At 39.4% G+C, this 17,634-nt stretch overlaps 2 protein-coding genes across 7 annotated transcripts in view; one reads left to right on the top strand and one right to left on the bottom strand.

Moving 5' to 3' along the window:
• The window catches only part of LOC133546787 (gastrula zinc finger protein XlCGF57.1-like), a 297,001-nt gene that overhangs the window by 145,569 nt on the left and 133,798 nt on the right, over positions 1-17,634 (top strand). For 2 of the 5 annotated variants that reach the window (XM_061892611.1, XM_061892610.1), the window contains one exon: positions 14,368-14,586. The exons of 1 other annotated variant lie outside the window; for it this stretch is intronic. In XM_061892611.1, the coding sequence (XP_061748595.1) occupies positions 14,368-14,586 (219 nt within the window). Of the gene's footprint in view, positions 1-12,572; positions 13,114-13,332; positions 13,448-14,367; positions 14,587-17,634 lie in introns of those variants that run through there. 2 more of the 5 variants (XM_061892609.1, XM_061892607.1) reach the window with 2 other exon arrangements.
• LOC133546790 (zinc finger protein 391-like) overlaps positions 1-17,634 on the bottom strand; it is a 277,556-nt gene that overhangs the window by 61,264 nt on the left and 198,658 nt on the right. The window contains exon 1 of one of the 2 annotated variants that reach the window (XM_061892617.1): positions 6,235-6,586. The exons of the other annotated variant lie outside the window; for it this stretch is intronic. Within the exon in view, the coding sequence (XP_061748601.1) occupies positions 6,235-6,409 (175 nt within the window). The 5' untranslated portion in view covers positions 6,410-6,586. Of the gene's footprint in view, positions 1-6,234; positions 6,587-17,634 lie in introns of those variants that run through there. 2 annotated transcript variants of the gene reach the window in all.

Here is a 17,634-nt window from a genome sequence, read left to right on the forward strand (position 1 = left end):
AAATTGTCTTTCTGAAAGTTATAAGAAGCAAAAAAAAAAAATGAATGTATTTAAACAAGTGAAGACCAAGTCTTTAAAATATTTTCTTGGATTTTTTCAATTCTATTTGAGTTTTGTCTCTCTTAGAATTAAAAAGGTCAAGCAAAGCGAGACCAGCTTGCTAGTAAATAAATACAATTTAAAGAATAGAGGTGGCTCACTGGTAAGTGCTGCTATTTGAGCTATTTTTAGAACAGGCCAGCGGGCGACTCATCTGGTCCTAACAGGCTACCTGGTGCCCGTGGGCACCGCGTTGGTGACCCCTGCTCTACAGTTTGCCTACCGGCAGAATCGGTCCACTGAGGATGCAGTCAACCCCGTCATCCACACCACCCTCACCCACGTAGAGGGCAAGGACACCTATGCCAGGCTATTATTCATCGACTACAGCTCTGCTTTTAACACGGTCATCCCACAAAAACTCAGTGCTAAACTCCTCACTGTTGGTCTGACACCAACTCTCTGTGACTGGGTCCTGAACTTTCTCACAAACCGGCCCCAGTCAGTCAGTATCGGCAACCAGACATCAGGCACAAAGGTTCTAAGCATTGGGACCCCCCAAGGCTGCGTGCTGAGCCCCCTATTGTACACCCTCTTTAAATTCCTCGGGACCCACATCAGCGAGGACCTCACCTGGGATCACAACACCCAACAAACAATAAAGAAAGCCCAGCAGCGACTGTACTTCCTAAGAAGGCTGAGAAAATTTGGCATGCCACCCAAAATTCTCAGCGACTTCTATAAAAGTACGGTTGAGAGTGTCCTTACCAGCTCAATCACGGTCTGGTATGGAAACTGCACTGCTAAGGACAGGAAGGCACTCCAGCGAGTGATTAAAACTGCTCAGTACATATCAGGAGCAGCCTTCCCCTCACTACAGGACATGTAGTCTACCAGGGCCACCAGGAGAGCACACAACATCATCAAGGACAGTACACGGTCTCTTCAGCCTCCTACCATCAGGCAGACCATACAGGAGCCTGAAATCCAGGACTACCAGACTGACAAACAGTTTCTTCCCACAGGCCATCAGGCTTGTGAATGCTAACTTGTGAATGCCAGCTCCCCCCCAACCCCCCGTCTTTACTTTTGTCTTTTTGAACAAAAGACAGCTACCTTGACCACCCCCGAACTGTGAACCATCACTGTAGACACGTTTCACCTTTGATCACTAAAGACACTTTAACTGCTGCTGTGACCCAAGGTCACCTCCATATTTATACTGTTGACTGTCAATCAGAATGTGCAATAATTTTATGTTACTTACTCTGCCTTGTATATACATTTTTATTTTTATTTTTAGCTAAGTACCGTGTGACTTGTTGAAGGGTGGACTAGCAAAGTAAGATTTTCATTGTACGGCAAACTGTGTGTTTAACTGTGCATATGACAATAAACTATCTTGAATCAAAAAGTGATTTGACGTAATATTTTGATATTTACACATCGCATATTTACACACACGCATTTTACTAGAATAACCTTATGAGCATTACATATATCAATATCAAGTACCTACTGTACTGTTTACTTGTTGAAATACTATTTTTAGAGCAAATATCTGCCCAAATGGCCACTTTGTTGCTGCCAAAAATGTATTTTAAGTAATATTTTGATATTGACACATCTCATCTCTGCATATTTTACTTGAATACTCTTATGGGCATTACATGTGTATATATGAATCAAGTACCTACTGTACTGTATACTTGTAGAAATACCCTTTACAGAGCTAAAATATACCAAAACAACCACTCTGCTGCTGCCAAAATTTGATTTCAAGTAATATTTTGATACTGACAAATCTCATCTCTGCATAGTTTACTAAAATACCCTTATGAGCATTACATATATCAAAATCAAGTACCTACTGTACTGTTTACTTGTTGAAATACTATTTTTAGAGCAAATATCTACCCAAATGACCACTTTGTTGCTGCCAAAAATGCATTTTAAGTAATAGTTTGATATTGATACATCTCATCTCTGCATATTTTCCTAAAATACTCTTATGGGCATTACACATATATAAATTAAGGACCTACTGTACTGTATACTTGTAGAAATACCCTTTACAAAGCTAAAATATACCAAAACAACCACTCTGCTGCTGCCAAAATTTGATTTCAAGTAATATTTTGATACTGACAAATCTCATCTCTGCTTAGTTTACTAAAATACCCTTATGACCATTACATCTATCAAAATCAAGTACCTACTGTAATGTTTACTTGTTGAAATACCATTTTTAGAGCAAATATCTACCCAAATGGCCACATTACTGCTGCCAAAAATGAATTTTAAGTAATAGTTTGATATTGATACATCTCATCTCTGCATATTTTCCTAAAATACTCTTATGGACATTACATATATATAAATTAAGGACCTACTGTACTGTATACTTGTAGAAATACCCTTTACAAAGCTAAAATATACCAAAACAACCACTCTGCTGCTGCCAAAATTTGATTTCAAGTAAAATTTTGATACTGACAAATCTCATCTCTGCATAGTTTACTAGAATACCCTTATGAGCATTACATCTATCAAAATCAAGTACCTACTGTACCGTTTACTTGTTGAAATACCCTTTTTAGAGCAAATATCTACCCAAATGGCCACATTACTGCTGCCAAAAATGTATTTTAAGTAATATTTTGATACTGACACATCTCATCACTGCATATTTTACTAAATACTCTTATGGGCATGACATATATATAAATCAAGTACCTACTCTACTGTATACTTGTAGAAATACCCTTTACAAAGCTAAAATATACCAAAACAACCACTCTGCTGTGCCAAAATTGATTTCAAGTAATATTTTGATATTTACACATCTCATCTCGGCATATTGTACTGGAATACCCTTATGGGCATTACACATGTATAAACATAGTACCTACTGTACTGTTTACTTGTTGAAATACCCTTTTAGAGCTAAAAACTACCCATTTTTCTACTTTACTGCAACCAATAATTGACTCCAGATAGTATTAACAATAATAACAAAATTGTCAGAATAATTGTATATAAGTTATAAAACAACTTTGTGTTCCATTGAGTTCAGGTCCCCTGCGACGAGACCAAAGCTGTCTTTTATCTTATCAAACAAAAGGCTTGTAAAACTCCACTGTCTGCGATGGGATGCATGTGGCTGTGGCTGTCTATTACAGGAGACCTTTTCTTGACCCGAGATCTACAAAGCTGAGAGGGAGCAGACCTGACGCAGCACCAGGCACCTTTTCTTTTATCTGTTTATGATCGAGTGCGACAGCAGTTTACGACCCCCCCTCCCTTTAGAAACATCTGCAGCTATGTAATCAGAAAAGCCCCAAAGGAAAGAGGACGCGTGGAACTCCCTCGTCAGAGCGTGGTAGGAAACTGTACGAAGTTGCAGCCCAGACGTTTCTCCTCATGAGCTAAATTGAATCCTGTCTGTGTTTGATTACTTTGCTCCCTGTCTTGTTTAATAGATGTCATCGGCAAAAATGTCAAAGCATATCTCTGAAACACAATATTATACATTCCGAAAACGATAGCAAGAATATACCTAAAAATTTCAGAAAATGTCACGAGCAAACACTTTGTTTAAACGGTTTTTACTGCATTTTTAGCCCTTTGAGACAATTGTGATTTAGGGCTAGATAAACATTGATTGATTGATTGATACAGTACAAAAATTCTAAATAACTGAAGAAACATCACTGATAAACATTGGAAAACTGTCACTGAACGTCTTAGTGTGATGTCATTCTGTTACAGACAAATGGAACACAGTTTCCACATGGTGAGGACATTGATGGGCTGACTCACTGTCTTACGGATTACCTCAACTTCTGACCTGCCCCGCTAAGACTGTCCGGTGCCACCCTAATGACAAACCCTGGGTAACACAGGAGGTTCAAGCTGTCCTCAACAAGAAGAAAGCTGCCTTCAGGAGTGGAGACAGGGAGGCAATGAGAGCAGCACAGCGGGAGAAGAAAGGACACGTGAGGAAGACTAAGGACAGCTACAAGAAGAAGCTGGAGCAGAACAACATGAGGGAGGTCTGGGAAGGTGTGAAAACCATCACAGGCTACAAGACAAAGACCAGAGCAGTAGGGGGGACAATAGAGAGGGCCAATGAGATTAAGAACTTCTTCAACCGGTTCAACCAGAACCGGTTGAAGTGGGGGGTGTCCTCCTCAGCCCCCACCACAGCCACCCCCTCTTCTTCTCCCCCCCAGCCATGGTTGCAACCCCCTATTCCTCCTCCTCCTCCTCCACCAGACATTAGTCATCTCTGTGGACCAGGTCAGAGGTCAACTGAGGAAGCTGCATCCTAGAAACTATCTGGTGCGCACCTGAATATCTGGTGTGCACTATGTAATATTTAAGTACAGTCTTTTATTTTCTAATCAATTCATTTTTTACCATGAATTGATTAACGTGGACCCCGACTTAAACAAGTTGAAAAACTTATTGGGGTGTTACCATTTAGTGTTCAATTGTACGGAATATGTTCTGAACTGTGCAATCTACTAATAAAAGCATCAATCAATCAACCAATCAATTCCTACATGCAAACATAGTGTTGATGTTCAAACTGTGTGTAATGCAACAGTATTTAAAATGAATAAATATACTTGTTAAATAATGTGTCTTCCTTGTTTTTTATGAATAATTAAGGCCTACTATGCTACTGTATTTTATTGCTGTTCATGATGGTGGTGCTTGGAAATTCAAGTATTTTCTGAGGTGATACTTGGTGAAAAAGGTTTGACAACTACTGATGTAGTGACATTGTAAACTACATTGGCAGACACCATTTTGTTATACCCAAACGGCGTCTGCTCATACATCGCGCTTCCAACGAGATCCCGTCACCCCCCCAAGTAAAAAGGTTCCACAACTGTTCACGTTATACCATCTCATCTTATTGCCCATCATGTGAATGTTTGAAGTGGAACTAAATGTGATCTCTGAAAGGGGTACACATTATTTCCAAAGCAGGGCCCCCATCCACATATACAATACTACTACATATCTGATGAAAAACAACATTAGTTTTTGTTTTTTTAATTATAAGTGTGCCAAACCACCTCTATTTGGACATTATCTAATGCAGGGGTGTCCAAAGTGCGGCCCGGGGGCCATTTGCGGCCCGCAGCTAATCGTTTACCGACCCGCCACACATTCTGCAAAAATTGCCAAATTGATAGAATTGCAAAAATACAAATAAAAACATCTAAAAAAAGTGGTATGAGGTGAAATCTAATGAGAAAAAGTGGCAATGTTGACACAAAGCTGCCATGCAGGCAGTTTTTTTTCCCCTTTTGTCTTTATTTTCTTTTTTTTCCATTGCTCAAAAAAAAGGACAAAAAAAATCTATGTTATAATGAATTATTACTTAAAAATTATCCTTTTAAAAAGTTTTATGTGGAAAAAATATTGCATATGTTTTGTGGTTGCCATATAAAAACATCAAAGTTTTGACAAAAGAGCATAAAATAAACAAAATAATAGTTCAAACTTAAAATCAATAGATATATCGGAAGTTGATCTGGAAATTTAAGTGTTTAAAGTAAAAAAAAATTATAATAAAAATGCATCATTTTATTAATGGGGTTCGAATCTCAATTATATTTAGTAGGATTTTATTTAACTTTTCACTGTGATTACTCAAAAATATAATATAATTCAAATCAATGATGTCCTGCATTATTGATCTTTGAGAGGTTTAATTGCTAAATAAAGGAACTCTCCTGAAGGAATCAATAAAGTACAATCTATCTATCGAAATACTGCATAGTTCAGTTTTACTATAAAAAACTAAGTTGTCTTTGACAGAAAAGGCATAAAACCTTATTTGTTTTACTTTATATCAACCTCAAGTTGATATAGAGATTTACTGTAAGCATTAAATAAAAAAGAATAATAATTTTACTTATTTCTAAAATTTTACTGACTGAAGCCATCTATGCTCCCCAGGAGCCCTAAGGATTAAAAAAAAATCCATATATTTTGTTATGGTTTGAAAATGAAAAATATCAAAATGGTCCCCGCATGTTAACATTTTTCCGTGTTCGGCCCTCTGCGGAAAAAGTTTGGACACCCCTGATCTAATGGAAATGACTGCTGCAAACACGTCATGTTCATGATGAAATATAAAGTTAGTAAAGATGTGAGAGTAAGAAGTAAACAAACCTGTTCTGTGTAACACAACTTGAGCTTTCTTGAAAACAGCCTCCAATAGTTGACGTAGTCTCTCGTTCTCTTCTTTTGTCCGAGAAAGTTCCTCTTTGTACTCTGCTATCGTTCTTTCACACATTTTCACACAACAAAGTTCTTCCTCATACTTTGCTATGGTTCTTTCGCACATTTTCACACAATCACAACACTTTACACTCACACTTGATCTTAACTAAGCGATGTGTTGATCAAATCCGCGTCTCTTTGTTAGCGGCTAACAAGCTAAGCTAACTAGCATGCTAAGCTAACTAGCGCGCTAAAACAACAAACAATCTAAGCGGGCCTAATAATGTCCAAAGTTGAGTGAGACGAGTGGAGTTTATCCTGACACGGAGGATGAATAAAGTGTAGTTAGTAGATGTGCCGAGGCTTAGAAGCGTGTGTGGAGTAAAGGAGGACTTTGCCGCAACCCGCATGTCCTCCACGCAACGCATGCGTCCTTAGGGGCGGGGCCAAAGAGTAATAGTTGTGATGCTTTGAGCTAGGGAGTATAAGAACCACACTACCCAGCATGCTTAGTGACGAGCATGCGCGGTAGCCCCGTGAAGTGGTGTCGTATGTCGCCATGCGGACAGCTAGAATGTGGTTATGAGCACGCTGTGTGAGTCAACGTTGAACACGCCTCGTCTGCATTTATTACAATTAGACAGACAACACAATAAGTGCATTAAAAACAGTACTAGTTAAAGGCCTACTAAAATGACATTTTCTTATTCAAACAGGGATAGCAGTTCCATCCTATGTGTCATACTTGATCATTTCGCGATATTGCCATATTTTTGCTGAAAGGATTTAGTATAGAACATCGACGATAAAGTTCGCAACTTTTGGTCACTAATAAAAAAGCATTGCCTTTACCAGAAGTAGCAGACGATGTGCGCGTGATGTCACGGGTTGTAGGGCTCCTCACATCCTCACATTGTTTATAATCATAGCCTCAAGCAGCAAGAGCCATTCAGACCAAGAAAGCGACAATTTTCCCATTAATTTGAGCGAGGATGAAAGATTCGTGGATAAGGAATGTTAGAGTGAAGCACCAAAAAAACAAAAAAAAAGTGACAGCTCAGGGCGACAGCAGTGGCAGCGTTTCAGATGTAATTAGACACATTTACTAGGATAATTCTGGAAAATCCCTTATCTGCCTAAAGTGTTAATAGTATTTTAGTGAGATTCTAAAGTCATACCTGAAAGTTGGATGGCTGTGGTGAACGCCAGTGTCTCTGAGAGAAGCCGAGGAACCAAGATCCCAGCTGCCTTTTTGACAGCTACAGGAGGAGGTCCCATAATCCACTGAAGTATCCGGTAAGAGCTGACTTAATATCACAATTTTCCCATCCAAAAACTTGCTGGTTGACGTAGAGAAACATGTTCGCTTGACCGCTCTGTGTTAAAGCTTCACAACAAACAAAGAAACACCGGCTGTGTTTTGGTGCTAAAGGCAGCTGCAATCCACCGCTTTCCACCAACAGCATTCTTATTTATAGTCTCCATTATTACTTGTATAATTGCAAAAGATTCAGCAACACAGATGTCCAAAATACTGTGTAATTATGCGATGAAAAGAGATGACTTTTAGCCGTGTGTGGTGCTGGGCTAATATGTCCGCTACAACCCGAGGCGTCACAAAACACGCGTCATCATTCCCGTCATCATTCCGCGACTTTTACAACAAGAAACTCCGCGGAAAATTTAAAATTGTAATTTAGTAAACTAAACCGTCTGTATTGGCATGTGTTGCAATGTTAATATTTCATCTTTGATATACAAACTATCAGACTGCGTGGTCGCTAGTAGTGGCTTTCAGTAGGCCTTTAATTATTTTCAAACATACATGATTTAAAGTAAAATACGGTTTATATATTTAAAATATCATTTGTTGCCATGTTTTGTGTGGGCACCATGAAAACAGACATTTTGAATGGTTTGTTCATGACTTGCCCATCACTATGACTCGTTGGCCCCGCCCCTACGGACGCATGCGTGGAGGATATGTTCTTCGCAGCAAAGTCCTCCTTTACTCCACACACGCTTCTAAGCCTCGGCACATCTACTAACTACACTTTATTCATCCTCCATGTCAGCATCAACTCCACTCGTCTCACTCAACTTTGGAGATTATTAGAAACATCAAGTTGTGTTACACAGAACAGGTTTGTTCACTTCTTACTCTCACATCTTTACTAACTTTATATTTTATCATTAACATGAAAATGATGTGTTAAAATAATTTGATCAGTATGTGTACTCAGACACATGATTGTTATTGTGTTATTAATGTGATTATCAGACAGCAGTCATTTCCTCCATTCATCACTCGTCTTCCGTGGGGTCGCGGGGACAGCAGCCTAAGCAGAGAAGCCCAGACTTCACTTCCCCCAGCCACTTCGTCCAGCTTTTCCCATTTATCACATTTGCTATGAGGAACTTTATTATTAATATATTCTGTTCTTGTTACTTGGGGCGGTATAGCTCAGTTGGTAGAGTGACCGTGCCAGCAACTTGAGGGTAACAGGTTCGATCCCAGCTTCTGCCATCCTAGTCACTGCCATTGTGTCCTTGGGCAAGACACTTTACCCACCTGCTCCCAGTGCCACCCACATTGTTTTAAATGTAACTTAGATATTGGGTTTCACTATGTAAAGCGCTTTGAGTCAGTAGAGAAAAGCGCTATATAAATATAATTCCCTTCACTTCACATGATATCTTGTTATTCTATTTTCTAATTTCAAGGGGAACTGCACTTTTTGGAATCATTCACAGTCCCTATGTAAGTTAAAGTTAAGTTCCCAACGGTAGTCACGCACTAGGTGTGGTGAAATGATCCTCATCCCCAAGTTCACCCCCTGGGAGGTGAGGGCAGCGGAGGCCGCACTCGGGAATCATTTGGTGATTTAACCCCCAACCTTTGATTCTGAGTGCCAAGCAAGGAGGCAATGGGTCCTGTTTTTATAGTCTTTGGTATGACTCGGCCAGGATTTGAACTCACGACTCTCCAGTCTGAGGGCAGACACTCTAACCCAAGGGAATAGGTTTGATTTTGAGATTGGTGGGGACACAAAAGTGCTCCAAGGCAGCACTCTGAAAGTTTACTTTTTTTTTTACATTAGCAATCAGAATTTGACTTCAATCTTTATTCGGCCTTGAATAAAAATGATCCTCTTGGATCACATTTTTCAGGACCTTACTTGGCACCAAAACTCTCCTAATCTTGCAAGCAAAAAATGATTTAGTTTAGGAGCCCCGAAGCCAAACATCAAATATTAACTCTTGAAAATGTGAATGATTGTGCCCCTCGCCCCAGATTCACGTATCGCCACCAAAATCACCAGCGGCGTCTATCATGACAGGAGGAACGTAAAAGTCTCATGAACCCATATTTGAAAGCCAAAAGGAAGTCGGCCATTTTGGTTTCCGTCAGCCATGTTGAAGTCAAAAAGGGGTGGTACTTGAACAAACTCCTCCTCGGGACTTTGACCAAACTTTGACCTGATGGCTCGCCACACAACTTTACACATTTATAACACAGCTCCACAAACTGAGATTGTACTCAGAGTTGGTACAAATGATGATGATGACACCCTGTCGTGCAGAATGGGTCAGTACCTGTTGGTACCCATTGGTGGTGGGCGGAGCCTGGCGGCCAAAACTGCCCCTCGCCATCAACCATCAAATTGTCTTTACTTCTCTTTAGATGATGGGATCTCATTGCAAACTGAAATGAGGCCTTTAGGTCGGGGTCTGATCAAGACTGTTATGTATTCAAATAACGAGGTAGCACACACGTTTAGTAACTTTTATATATCAATCAATCAATCAATCAATGTTTACTTATATAGCCCTAAATCACTAGTGTCTCAAAGGGCTGCACAAACCACCACGACATCCTCGGTAGGCCCACATAAGGGCAAGGAAAACTCACACCCTGTGGGACATCGGTGACAATAATGACCCAGTGGGACGTCGGTGACAATGATGACTATGAGAACCTTAGAGAGGAGGAAAGCAATGGATGTCGAGCGGGTCTAACATGATACTGTGAAAGTTCAATCCACAATGGATCCAACACAGTCGCGAGAGTCCAGTCCAAAGAGGATCCAAGACACAGCAGCGAGAGTCCCGTTCACAGCGGAGCCAGCAGGAAACCATCCCAAGCGTAGGCGGACCAGCAGCGCAGAGATGTCCCCAGCCGATACACAGGCAAGCAGTACATGGCCACCGGATCGGACCGGACCCCCTCCACACGGGAGAGTGGGACATGGAAGAAAAAGAAAAGAAACGGGACTTGGGAGTAGCAGTAGCATACACTCTAGAGAGGTATCATCAACACTCAATGTACAGCACTTGGTGAGCATGCTAAGTAGACACAACTCAACTACTGCAAGTCAGTCAGGACAAACAACGCTGAGTCAGCATGCACATTAATACACCACAAAGACTAATCATTGATATCGACTTCAACATCGCCCCCTTGTGGTGGAAAATGATAACAGTCATAACTTCCTTCCCCATGCTCCAATCTTCCTGATGTGTTTATTTATGGTGGGTCGAGATCATAGTCATTCAACATCCTGTACGCAAATACAAAATGACTTTTTCATACTCTGCAAATTTTCTAACAGAATCTTGTTAATATGCTCAATAAGGTTCTATTCAAATGTAATACAAGTAATACATAAGACTTTATTTGCACACTTAAGTAGATTTGTTTTCAGGTGAAAAAGATGCTAACTCCCTGAAAAGAACAATTGTTTAACTATTTATTTTCCATACATTATTTAGATCCAGAAAACACATTGTTATATATCTTATTATATTATAATCATTACTATAATTGAATGTAAGTTTGTGTAAAATATTTTCACACAACAAAGTGTGAATACATGTTGTAATGTGTGGGGTTGAGTTATAATTGATATAATACAATTAGGTATGGCAAATGCATTTTGTTTACTTGCCAACTATTCAAATTATATTTAATATACATATTTATATAATGTCATGTAATAGGATTTTAACAATACTTATGTTACCATAAGAGTTTGTTAACCAGTTCCACTTGGCCGTGACGTCATTCCCAGCTTCCGGGGTAAACGGAAGACATCAGAAAGAGCACATCGAAGGAGAAAGACGTTAATAAGTCAGTCCTATTTTTGTTCTCCAGTTTGAAATATTAACGTCGTATAAAATACATATTTGATTCTTTATTTAAGGATAAAGTCGTCTCGATGCGCTAGAAGCTTCTCGTGCTATCTTTGCTTGTTAGTTAGCTTAGCTCGCTAGTTAGCTTAGCTTGTTAGCTGCTAACAGAAGACACAGAAGTTATCAACACATCTCTAAGTAGAGATCAAGTGATTTATTGATACTTTTATTAGTAGATTGCACAGTAGAGTACATATTCCGTACAACCGACCACTAAAAGGTAACACCCGAATACGTTTTTCAACTTGTTTAAGTCGGGGTCCACATTAAGTGTGAGTGTAAAGTGTTGTGATTGTGTGAAAATGTGCCAAAGAACCATAGCAAAGTATGAGGACGAATTCACACAGTACTATGTAGAAAGTAGCCTTTAAAATACAAATATACTGCAGGAAAATAAATGAAAATATAATTTCAAATAGATAAAAGGCTATGTTTATTCCCAGTTACGAGTAGCGCAAGCAGTAATATGTTTCTTTTTTCATGTTGGTGGTATAGCAGGCAAACAAATTAGAACCTTTTTTTGAGTGAAATCTGTGTTGAACTACCTCTGGTGTTATAATAGTGAATATATTTTGAAGTATCTAGACAGGTACATGGGTATGTTAGTGGTATGGTGTATCTTGTACACCAGACCAACTGCAAGAAGATGTACTCTGTCGGCCACCAAGAGCCTCCCCATGTTAAGGAAATGGTTGGCGGAAAGGTGAGCCCGAGATGGACGGTTGAGTAGAAGCCCAATCATTTGGTTTTGGGCTGTCTGGAGTTTGTTTTTCGGGGCTTTTAAGGCGTCAAGGTACCAAACATGAACTCCGTAGTCAAAGTGAAGTTAAATGAGTGCTTGTGTTAGAGTCTTAAAGGGGAACATTATCACTAGACCTATGTAAGCGTCAATATATACCTTGATGTTGCAGAAAAAAGACCATATATTTTTTTAACCGATTTCCAAACTCTAGACGGGTGAATTTTGCCGAATTAAATGCCTTTCTATTATTGGCTCTCGGAGTCAATAATAGAGGGAGTCAATCTGCAATTTTCTCAAACACATTACAAACACAGAGTCAAATCAGCTCTGCTATTTTTTGTTTTTTCGACAGTTTTCCGTACCTTGGAGACATCATGCCTCGTCAGTGTGTTGTCGGAGGGTGTAACAACACCAACAGGGAGGGATTCAAGTTGCACCACTGGCCCAAAGATGCGAAAGTGGCAAGAAATTGGACGAAATTTGTTCAAAATACGAGGGTGTGGGGAAAGCCGACGAAATGGTCAGTGGTTTGTTCCGCACACTTTACCGACGACAGCTATGCTACGACAGAGATGGCAAGAATGTTTGGATATCCTGCGACACTCAAAGCAGATGCATTTCCAACGATAAAGTCAAATAAATCTGCCGCCAGACCCCCATTGAACGTGCCGAAGTGTGTGAGCTATTCAGGGACAAAGGAACTTGATAGCACGGCAAGCAATGGCGGCAATTTGTTCCCGCAGACGAGCGAGCTAAACCCCCTGGATGTCTTGGCTCACACCGCTTCTACCGAAGATGATCAAGTGAAGAATATGGGCCCTAGCTTCCCTGGCCTGCTGACATCAACTCCAAAACTGGACAGATCAGCTTTCAGGAAAAGAGAACGGATGAGAGTATGTCTACAGAATATATTAATAGATGAAAACTTTATTCATTACTCGCTTTTTTACGTAAATTAATATACATAAACTGTGTTTACCAATAATTTAGCTTAAAAACATTTATTTTTTTCAATCATTCGAGTACATTCGGGTAGTCTTGTGTAATGCAGTATTTTCTGTCTCTTTAGGTATGGTTAACCTGAGTGAAGTCTCCCCATTATTTTGTTACAGGTGTTACAGGACATTTTTTCGAACTCTTATCGACATTCCACTGAAGAGGATGATTATCAAACTTTTTCAAGAGCGCATATTGGAGTTCAGATATACCCTGATGTGAAGTCTAAAGGTAACAATTAATGTTCGAGTACGCTGTGGAATACTCATGATACTGGAGATGGCAAATAGTACGATTAAAATACTTATCGCAATGATACATTCATATTTCACAGGTGTCCAGGTATTTCCACCCACCAGCGGGGTGATCCTGTTATGTAAGAACTAGGGTTGTACGGTATACTGGTATTAGTATAGTACCACGATACTAATTAATCATATTGGGTACTATACCACCTCTAAAAAGTACTACTTCTATGAGTACATCAATATTTTTAGGCATCAAATCTTCTTTCATTTAAAAAAAAAATGTATATTATGTTTATAAACTCAGGAAATATGTCTCTGGACACATGAACACTTGAATATGACCAATGTATGATCATGTAACTACCTTGTATCAGATTGATACCCATATTTGTGGTATCATCCAAAACTAATGTAAAGTATCCAAACAACAGAAGAATAAGTGATTATTAAATTTTAATAGAAGTGTAGATGGAACATGTCGAAACAGAAAATAAGCAGATATTAACAGTAAATGAACAAGTAGATTCATAATCAATTTTCTATCACTTGTCTTTTGTAATTTTGACAAAATAATAGAATATAAATGACACAATATGTTGCTTCATATGTGAGCAGACTAAATTAGGAGCTTTTGTTTGTTTACGTACTACTAAACGACAACTTGTCTTGTATGTTCACTATTTTATTTAAGGACAAATTTCCAAGTCTGTTTTTGTACTCACTGTACCACTTTTGAATTAATTTTAGGAAAAAAGGAGGTATTTCCTGTGTTTTTATTGGTTGTTTTGCTACACACTTTTAACACAACACAGGAAAGAACACAAATAATGTCATTGTGTTAACAGTGTCAGTTCAAAACTATTTCTATTCTCTCTTTATCTTATTTACTTATTTACCCAACAGACGTCCAGCAGCCCCCCCACATTAAAGAGGAAGAGGAGGATCCACAGCCCCCCCACATTAAAGAGGAAGAGGAGGAAGTGTGGATGAGTCAGGAGGGAGAGTGTCCTGTAGGGCAGGAGGAGGCTGATGTCAGCAAGTTTCCACCGACTGTTGTCTCTGTGAAGACTGAAGAGCATGAAGACAAACCACCTGAGTCCTCACAGCTTCATCACAGTCCAAGTAAGCACAACATTTTATTCTCAGGGCATTCAATCCATCACAACTGGACTCTTCACTTTGTCTTACAAGACCTTTGTCCTCTCATCAAGTCTTGAATATAATCACTGGAATTTAGAGGGGAACTGCAGTTTTTTGAGAAATGTTTTTTTATTGTTCACAATCATTATAAAAGACATGATGATATATATCTATATCTATATATATATATATATATATATATATATATATATATATATATATATATATATATATATCATTCTAACTCATAAATGTAAGTAAAAAAAGTGCCAACAATACTCCATTTGCATTTCGTGGTTTGGATACCAATCAAGTATTAGTGATATTTTTATTATAAGTGATAACGCAAACAAACTATTTATAGCTTGTGTGTCTATTTTGACATCACCGGCTGGTGAGCTTCTTCCTCGCCTCGGTGCTGGTGAAAGATTATTCCAGATCATGAATCGTGCCTCTCACCTGGATAGTAGAGGATGAGGACGTACTCTGACAAGTTGGTACCCTTTGACAGCCAATTTAGGCCCGAAAAGACTCTTGGCTTCACTCCCCATATCGTGCGACGATTATGAGTCTTTCTCCATCCAAACGAGAATATAACAAGAGTCTATCAGTCTGCGTCATAGTGACAGCAGACCTTTTACAGTAAGTTGTGTTTTAGAAAGTAGGTTGGCTCTCATGAAGTCTGCAGTGTGTAATATTCAGTGATGTTGAAAAAAAAAGCAAATGTAGTGATGCTTTTTTGAAAGTAATGCGCTAATAAGCTAAAATATGTAAATATTCCATCTTTTTAAAAATGTGCCTGTTACTAAATGACATAAATACCTACTGCATGTACATAAAACCTTAATGGAGGTGTTTGGATGCTTTTCAAGTTCTTGTAGGCAGAATCAATCAATCAATGTTTATTTATCCATCCATCCATTTTCTACCGCTTATGTTTATTTATTTAGTCCTAAATCACAAGTGTCTCAAAGGGCTGCACAAACCACGACACCCTCGGTAAAGCCCTCATAAGGGCAAGGAAAAACTCACATCCAATGGGACGTCGGGGACAGTGACAATGATGACTATGAGAAACCTTGGAGAGGATCGCATATGTGGGCACCCCCCAGGGGACCAAAAGCAATGGATGACGAGCGGGTCTAACATGATATTGTGAAAGTCCAATCCATAGTGAATCCAACATAACGGTGAGAGTCCAGTCCAAAGTGGATCCAATATAGTAGCGGGAGTCCCATCCAAAGTGGAGCCAGCAGGCAACCATTCCAAGCGGATGCGGATCAGCAGCGTAGAGCTGTCCCCAACCGATACACAGGCGAGCGGTCCATCCTGGGTCCCGACTCTGGACAGCCAGTGCTTCATCCATGGCCACTGGATTCTATGTGTCATACTTGATCATTTCGCGATATTGCCATATTTTTGCTGAAAGGATTTTGTAGAGAACATCCATGATAAAGTTCGCAACGTTCGGTGCTAAGAGAAAAGCCCTGCCTTTACCGGAAGTCGCAGACGATGACGTCACATGTTGATGGCTCCTCACATATTCACATTGTTTTTAATGGGAGCCTCCAACAAAACTTCGATTCGGACCGAGAAAATGACAATTTCCCCATTAATTTGAGCGAGGATGAAAGATTCGTGTTTGAGGATATTGACAACTACAAAAAACAAACAAAACAAAAAAACAAGTTAAAAATGAAAAACGCGACTGCATTGGGACGGATTCCGATGTTTTTAGACACATTTACTAGGATAATTCTGGGAAATCCCTTATCTTTCTATTGTGTTGCCAGTGTTTTAGTGAGTTTAATATTACCTGATAGTCGGAGGTGTGTCTCCACGACTGTCTTGACGCCAATGTCTCAGGGAAGTCGACGGCAGCTTTATGGACGGCACAAGCTCAGCTTTTCTCCGGTAAGAAGCGACGTTTTAACCACAATTTTCTCACCGAAACCTGCTGGTTGACGTGTGGTCGGGATCCATGTTCTCTTGACCGCGCTCTGATCCATAGGAAAGTTTCACCTCCAGGAATTTTAAACAAGGAATCACCGTGTGTTTGTGTGGCTAAAAGCTAAAGCTTCCCAACTCCATCTTTCTACTTTGACTTCTCCAATATTAATTGAACAAATTGCAAAAGATTCAGCAACACAGATCTCCAAAATACTGTGTAATTATGCCGTTAAAGCAGACGACTTTTAGCTGTGTGTGTGTGCAGCGCTCATACTTCCTAAAAACCCGTGACGTCTTGCGTACACGTCATCATTACACAACGTTTTCAAGACGAAACTCCCGGGAAATTTAAAATTGCAATTTAGTAAACTAAAGCGGCCGTATTGTCATGTGTTGCAATGTTAATATTTCATCATTGATATATAAACTATCAGACTGTGTGGTGGCTAGTAGTGGCTTTCAGTAGGTCTTTAACAGAACGTATACATATTTTTAAATGTCCATTTTTCTTTCACAATGACTGAGATAGGCCCCTGCGCCCCCGAAAGGGACAAGGGGTAAAAAATGGATGGATAATTATATTGAATAAAAATGGTTAGGAATGAATTTGGCGTTCATGCTTGTCACTTACTGCTGTGTCGTCCACACACTGTGTGCAAATGTGCAATGTTTCGGATTAAAAAATCACATTTATTTTTCATAGTTTGGCTTGGGGTGCGACTTATACTCTGGAGGGACTTATGTGTGAAATTATTAACACATTACTGTAAAATATCAAAAAATATTATTTATCTTATTCACATAAGTGCCTAGACGTACCGATAGAAGAGGAAGCGGCACATTGTCTACTTTGGACTTGGCAGAGTTGTTTAGAAGCGACACCGACTAAGTAGATTTCATCAGATTTAGCGATTAGGAGTGACAGATTGTTTGGTAAACGTATAGCATGATCTATAAGTTATAGTTATTTGGATGACTCTTAGCATAATATGTTAGGTTAACACAGCAGGCACCTTCTCAGTTGGTTATTTATGCCTGATATAACCTACACTTATTCAGCCTGTTGTTCACTATTCTTTG

Source organism: Nerophis ophidion, unplaced genomic scaffold (genome assembly GCF_033978795.1).
Source record: "Nerophis ophidion isolate RoL-2023_Sa unplaced genomic scaffold, RoL_Noph_v1.0 HiC_scaffold_43, whole genome shotgun sequence".
NCBI classification, from domain to species: domain Eukaryota; kingdom Metazoa; phylum Chordata; class Actinopteri; order Syngnathiformes; family Syngnathidae; genus Nerophis; species Nerophis ophidion.